The following is a 7,648-nucleotide window of genomic DNA, read 5'->3' as shown; positions in this document are numbered from 1 at the left end:
GTGTATGCATTTCTGGATGTGTATACTAAATATTTTCCTACGTGTGTGTGTGTGTGTGTGTGTGTGTGTGTGTGTGTGTGTGTGTGTGTGTGTGTATACACATTTTTACAAATTAAATAGTAAAAAAATAAAATAAAATAATAATAATAATAATAATAATAAAATATATAAAATATACAGAGTTGAATATGTGCAAAACAAGTGGCATTTATATACAGTATGGAGTGCATAATGTTGAAGTTCCAGTAGTGAAGCTGAGGTGTCTATGACGTGTTCAGCAGTCTGATGGCCTGGTGGAAGAAGCTGTCTCTCAGTCTGCTGGTTCGGGACCGGATGCTGCAGAACCTCCTTCCTGATGGAAGCAGTCTGAACAGTTTATGGCTGGGGTGACTGGAGTCCTTGATGATCCTCCCCGCTTTCCTCAGGCAGCGCTTCCTGTAGATGTCTTGGAGGGAGGGAAGCTCACCTCCAATTATCCGTTCAGAGCACCGCACTACTCGCTGGAGAGCTTTGCAGTTGTAGGCGGTGCTGTTGCCATACCAGGTGGTGATGCATCCAGTGAGGATGCTCTCAATGGCACAGCGATAGAAGGTCCTGAGGATGCGGGGGCTCATGCCGAATCTTTTCAGTCTCCTGAGAAAGAAGAGGCGCTGCTGCGCCTTCTTCACTGTTTTGTTTGTGTGTACTGACCACGTAAGATCCTCAGCCAGGTGTACTCCAAGGAACCGGAAGCTGCTCACTCTCTCCACAGCAGCGCCGTTGATGGTGATGGGGGTGTGTACTTCTCTGCACCTCCGGAAGTCCACCATCAACTCCTTTGTCTTTGCGACGTTGAGGGTGAGATGGTTGTCTTGACACCAGTGGGTCAGGGCGCTGACCTCCTCCCTGTAAGCCGTCTCATCACCGTTGGTGATAAGACCCACCACTGTAGTGTCGTCCGCAAACTTCACAATGATGTTGGAGCTGTTAGTGGCTGTGCAGTCGTAGGTGTAGAGTGAGTACAGGAGAGGGCTCAGTACACACCCCTGTGGAGCACCAGTGTTCAGTGTGATGGGGGATGAGGTGATGCTGCCCAGTCTGACCACCTGGCGTCTGTCAGACAGGAAGCTAAGGATCCAGCTGCAGAGGGAGCTGCTCAGTCCTAGATCCTGCAGTTTCCTGTCCAGCTTCGAGGGAACGATGGTATTGAATGCTGAGCTGTAATCTACAAACAGCATCCTCACATACGTGTCTCTCTTCTCCAGGTGTGACAGGGCAGTGTGTAGTGTCAGGGCTATGGCATCATCAGTGGACCTGTTGTGGCGGTATGCAAACTGTAGAGGGTCCAGTGAGTCGGGTAGTGCAGAGCAGATGAAGTCCCTGACCAGCTTCTCGAAGCATTTGCTCACGATGGGGGTCAGGGCTACAGGTCGCCAGTCGTTCAATGAGGAGATGGTGGAGGATTTGGGTACAGGGACGATGGTGGCCATTTTGAAGCAGGCTGGGACTACAGACAGAGAGAGGGAAAGGTTGAAGATGTGCGTGAACACTCCAGCCAGCTGAGCCGCGCATGACCTGAGGACGCGGCCGGGAATCCCGTCCGGACCAGTAGCTTTGCGTGCGTTCACCTTCCTGAAGCACTTCCGCACATCCTCCTCAGACACAGTGTGCGCACTGACGTCATCCGCGGTGCGCACACTGTCCGGTCTCATGGTGTTCGCTGCGTCGAATCTAGCGTAGAATACGTTTAGATCCTCACACAGAGAGGCCGTGGTCTGCGGTGTGCTGGTTTTCCCTCTAAAGTCTGTGATCGTGTTTAGTCCCTGCCACATACTCCGAGGGTTGTCAAACTGTTGCTCCACCCTGTCCCTGTACTCACGTTTGGCTGCTTTGATCGTCTTCCGGAGTTGGTAATGTGCGTGTTTGTAGTCCGATGTGTTCGCGGAGGCAAAGGCGGTGTTCCGTGCCGCCAGTGCCGCGCGAACATCTCCGTTAATCCAGGGTTTTTGATTTGGGAAGGATTTAACTGTTCTGGATGGGACGACATCTTCCACGCATTTCCTGATAAATCCACAGACTGAGTCTGTGTATTCATCAATGTCTCTGGCGGCCACGTGAAACATTTCCCAGTCCGCGTGATCAAAACAGTCCCGCAGCGCAGACTCCGATTGGTCCGTCCAACAGTGCACCGCCCTCCGGGTTGGAGCTTCCTGTTTCAGCTTCTGCCTGTAGGCGGGCAGGAGCAGGATGGAGCAGTGATCTGATTGGCCGAATGGGGCGCGGGGGAGGGCTTTGTACGCATCCCGGAAAGAGGTGTAACAGTGGTCGAGTTGCCGGTTTCCACGTGTGTTGAAAAGGATGTGTTGATGGAGTTTTGGTGAGACTTTCTTCAGGTTTCCCTTATTAAAGTCTCCGGCTGTGATAAACGCTGCCTCTGGGTGTGCGGTTTCCTCGCTGCTGATCGCGCTGTACAGTTCCCTGAGTGCACGGTTAGTGTCGGCTTGTGGGGGAATGTAAACAGCCGTAATAATCACTGCTGTAAATTCCCTCGGTAGCCAGAATGGCCGGCACTTAATCATCAGGTACTCCAGGTCCGGTGAGCAGAAGGATTTGACCGGGTGCACGTTCGCATAATCACACCAGCTGTTGTTGATCATGAAACACACACCACCGCCTCTGCTTTTCCCAGTAAGATCCTGTGACCTGTCCGCGCGGTGCACAGAGAACCCCGGCAGTTGTATTGCGGAGTCCGGTACTTTGTCCGATAGCCAGGTTTCTGTGAGGCAGATCACGCAGCAGTCCCGCATCTCTCGCTGGAATGAGATCCGTGCCCGAAGCTCGCACAGCTTGTTCTCCAGAGACTGCATATTAGCCAGTAATAAACTGGGTAACGGTGGTCTGTAAGTGCGCCGTCTCAGTCGAACCAGAACGCCAGATCTTCTCCCTCTGCGTCGGCGTTTGCGGCCTCCAGGGCCAGAGAACAAAGCCTCCCCTCTTAAAAAAGTTTAGTGTTCATGTGGGGTGTGTGGTTTGCTGAGTTATGGGTTAAGTTTTCAAAACAGACAGCGGTCTGACAGCTTCAGCAGAGGAGTGCACTTTTTTTCTGCAACTCTTCCACTTAAGACTATTTTAGATATTTTGCTGATGCATCTGTGCAGACTGGATGTTGATGACAGCTGATGGATGCACTGGCTCAGAACAAGCAAGTCTCTCTTAATGTGTCCCCCATAACATGACATAAAATGTGTTTGTTTGTTTTTAACAAGAAAAACTGGTCTCATATTTCATTCTCACTTCTTCATCTTCTGCCTCAACAACAGCAGCTCCGTTGCTGAGCGCCGCGTCACTCAGGGTACTGCGGAGCGTCACCCGGGTGACACTGAGCGAATGTTTTCTGGGAGTGATGGGATGTGGCCGATGGCACATGACCTCCTTGAACATTTCTCTAAAGCGTGTTGACATGAGGTTGTACAAGATCGGGTTGACTGCTGAGCTGAGATAGAAAAACACTCCGGAGGTGATGTGCACATACTGGAAGATTTCCAAGTGGGTGTCAGTCCAGTCACTGATGAAACTCCACATTAGCCGGTCAGTGTGAAATGGAGCCCAGCAGATTCCAAAAACCACAACCAAGACAACTGAAAAACAGCACGAGAGAGACAAGAACACAATGAGAGGGGATGTTTCAACATTAGTGTTTTCCTCATGCTTAACCGATGCAATATATGAGTATTTAAACCTTGATTTAGGTACCTGTGTTCATTTTTAGCCCTTTCCCAGCCAAATAACAGTCATCACTTCAAAGAACATCTCATACAAAAGACAACAAGACAACAAGAATTTTTCAAAATGCCAGACCACATTTTCCTCATCTCTAATTGTTGTTTGAACTTTAATTGTGCATTCTAATTAGTTGAGACATTATTCTGTCTGGCAGACTTGTCGACTGGATTATTGTGGCTGAAAATTACAACTAATAAAAAATGAAATGAAAAAAAAGATTTTTTTGTGTTACTTTGAAGCTAATTTCAGTTTTCTTGTGTCTTAACAGACTAACCGGCAGAGTACACGTTTTTTGAGGCATTTACATTTCCAAGGAAATTTATTCACCAAACTTGAGGATTGATTTTTATTTTAACAGAACCTGTCACATCGTTGAATAAAAAGATGTTTAAAAAAAGTGGCAATATTATAGATGCTGAAGAAAAATATGAGACACACTAATGAAAGAGGACGTAAGTTGAAAAGAGAACAGTTACCAGAAAAAAAAATCTTCTGCTTTGTTTTGGCCCAACTTTTCAAAGGTCGGTTAAACTGTATCCAGAACATTCCCAGGGATTTATATCATCTCCTCAAGTGAATTCAGTGAAAATACTTCTTTTAGTGCTGCCATGTTCAGAAAAACACTCTGTTATTCCAAAGGTGTCTTGTACAGTGTGCACATCTCACCTTTGCACAGACAATGAATGAACATGAACACTTCCTGAATTTGGTTCAGTCTGTGTGACTGTACTCTAAGAGGTAAAACGGTAACTTCACATAGTTATGATCTGTTCTGAATTTTACAAAGCATATAAGATGTACATTGAGAAGAAGCTGTTAATTACAAATAAACTGACAGAACTAGCTTGTTGTATTTGGCTTGAACTATCTAGAATATTGTTTGCTTGAAAAAACAAGAAGCACACTGATGTTCATAATCACACAGTTCGACAGGTTTTTTTGCAGGCTCTGACTGCAAGTCCCCTGCTGGGTATCAAAAGCTGGAGCTGTTTCTGTTGCTTTCATCAAAAGCATTCAGTGACTTTTCTTGACAGTTGGGCACGAACTGCCTACCTTTCTTTGAGCTCCTTTGATCTCTTCCTTTCAGGCATATTGATGAAAATCTTCCAAGAATACTATGACCTGTTCAAAGTCACAACGCTTCGATATTTTGCACTTTGTTGAAGGAATATGACCTGAGAGGAGGATGACAATGACCCTAGAGGTCTTACTATCATGCAACCAAACGCTGCTTTGAAATAGAGGTCAATAAATTATTTCTGTCACATCTGAGAAAGATTGGCAATTTAACTTCACCTTCACCACTGAGTGATGCAAAAGCACACGTGAGCCATGACAAACCCTTTCAAAGCTATGTTTCTGATAGAATATAACAAAGTGACACTTGAGTTAACCCTTTCTTCTTGTTTTCCTTATTAAAAATTTTTTTTAATTGATTTATATCAGACTACAGACTTACTATCCATATGGGATGGGATTATGTGATCACACCAGCAGTGTCCCTAAAGGTAAAGTTAACTAACTCTAACTAAGCACTCAATTCTGCACAAACTACATAACAAGACTGTGAACTAGAAGGTAAAAGTTGGCACATTAGCAGATCCATATACTTACACAACATTTTAGTGACTTGCCGGCGACGTGCCTTCTGCTGCTGTGTGCGGATGTTACAGCAGCTATCTTGTCCGAAACCAGATTTTGGCTCCAGTTCCTGGTGCATCTTTTCACGCTTTAGCTGCAGCCCAATGAGCATGTAAAGAACACTGATTGTGAGCATGGGCAGAATAAAAAACAGCAAGGTGGTCATCTGGATTGTCAGGTTGTACATCCAGCGTGGTTTCACTAATGTGCACATGGCTGAGTCGGGAATCTCCACATTTATGGTTCCAGCAGGGTCTGTGGAACAACTGTGCAAGAAGACAATCCCATGCAGGCTTGTATTGGGCACAGCACACAAAACTGATACACCCCACACAGTGAGAATGACTCTCTTAGCATGAGTACGTGTCACATAATACTTTGCTCGCAGAGGGTGGACCACGGCGATGTAACGCTCTATGCTCAGTGCCGTCACGTTTAGGATGGATGCCAAGCAGACCGTCTCAAATAAGAAGGTCTTAAAGTAGCAACCTGCCGTTCCCAGAAGAAAGGGGTAGTTCTGCCACAGCTCATACAGCTCTAATGGCATGCCAAGTAGTAGCACTAACAGGTCTGACACGGCCAAGCTGAACAAGTAGTAGTTTGTTGGTGTCCACATGACTTTGTTGCGTGCAATGACGGTGCACGTCAGCACATTCCCCACAACGCCTACCAGGAAGATGATCAGATACATCAGGCAGATGGGGAGGAACACAGGTGATCGACGAGGACCCAGATATTTTTCCAGGTACCCCTCCTCTGTCAGATGTGTGAGATTATGAAAGGTCCCATTCACGGCATGAGTAATATTGGTGCACGCTTCTCCTTTAGGACAAAGCCACTCTTCGTTTTCAGTTATTAAATCAAATGAACAGTTGAAAGCTGACATCCTGCCAACTTAGCCGAGCTCACTGGCTGGAAAAAAGTAGAGGAAACCGTTATTAGCATCAATCCAGTTGAACACACAGTAGACAACATTGAATAGTGAGGATAAATAATGAGTTTCAAAATAAGTAAGGAAAGAATGAAGAACTGCGTGATAATTATTAAACTAAGAGTATTTCCTACCTCAACCCTGAACGCAGGACTATATAGCAGATAAAGAAAGTGTTACTTCTGGCACTTACCATATCACTTAATTGTCAGGTAATGTTCATCTATATCAGAATCAGAATCAGAATCAGAATACTTTATTGATCCCTGGGGGAAATTATTTTTTGTATATGTATATGAGAATCATTACAGCACTGTGCAAAAGCTTTGAGCCACCTCCATTTCTTTATATCTAACCACCAAGGAGTTTTCCTTTTCATGTTTGCACCTGTTTCAGGAAGTAACCTCATGTTGCAAAAAAGAAAGAAAGAAAAGAAAATAAGAAAATATAAAGAAATCAGAGGTTGTGCAACAGATTATGAATTGATTACTGGATTCCTCATGTATTTGTATAGCAAGTATTATTTTTGCAAACGATTCCCTTATCAATTCCAGTCGCCCCGAATGATCTCACCACGCTCAAAAGTTTGGTTATACTTTACGAGAACGGATGACAACAGGGCAACTTGCAATACTTGAAAAGTAGATATTTCATTTAAGGGAGGAAACACTACGAATATGCAAAAGCATTTGCTCACAAAACACGTGATAACCTTAAATGAATGTCGTGTTTTTAATTCCGCTCCTTATTACAAAACCTGCCATTACTGTGCATTTAGGTGACCATGATGAGAGAGACAGAGTCTGGCTGGCTCAGATGCTGGCAGTTCTCACTGCAGTCTACCATTAGCGTCTCCTTTCAGACGAATGTCACCGAGCAGTGACTGAGTTTGTGGTCAAAGGCTTGCACCCATTTGCCACAGCAGATGCCCCGATTTTCGGTAAGTGAATGTGTTTAATTGTAGGCAGGGACATTACTGAATATTCTTGTGTAATTGCTACAGAATAATTTATGTTATACTTTGTTATTGCTACTGAAGAATATTTATTTTATTATTTTACATTTACAATTTTTTTCCTGGGGACCCCGTGACACCCCATTGAAGAGCCGTAAGCTGTGGATCTCTTAATATCTCACTGCTGGGTTTGTAAGGCCATGTTACTACTAAATTTCTATCTTGTTCAAAGAGAAGATATAAAACAAAGTTCTAAGCTAATCGACCTTAGTGTTCTCCTTTTTTAAAAATAAGAATCAATAAGAGAATCGATAAAGAATCGAATCGTTAAACAGAATCGAAAATAGAATCGGAATCAT

General features: G+C 44.7%; 1 protein-coding gene across 1 annotated transcript; it reads right to left on the bottom strand.

Moving 5' to 3' along the window:
• Window positions 1-2,506: 2,506 nt before the first annotated feature.
• Window positions 2,507-6,289, bottom strand: nmur1a (neuromedin U receptor 1a). The gene is made up of 2 exons (XM_085382287.1): window positions 5,377-6,289; window positions 2,507-3,617 (listed from the first exon to the last, which is right to left on the bottom strand). The coding sequence occupies exons 1-2, from the start codon at window positions 6,287-6,289 to the stop codon at window positions 3,238-3,240; spliced, it is 1,293 nt and encodes a 430-aa protein (XP_085238413.1). The 3' UTR covers window positions 2,507-3,237.
• Window positions 6,290-7,648: the final 1,359 nt, after the last annotated feature.

This window comes from Rhamphochromis longiceps, linkage group LG15 (genome assembly GCF_057381845.1).
Source record: "Rhamphochromis longiceps isolate RC_006_pf linkage group LG15, R_longiceps_female_GT1.1, whole genome shotgun sequence".
Classification (NCBI taxonomy): Eukaryota; Metazoa; Chordata; class Actinopteri; order Cichliformes; family Cichlidae; genus Rhamphochromis; species Rhamphochromis longiceps.
This window is presented reverse-complemented; position numbering and strand designations above follow the sequence as displayed.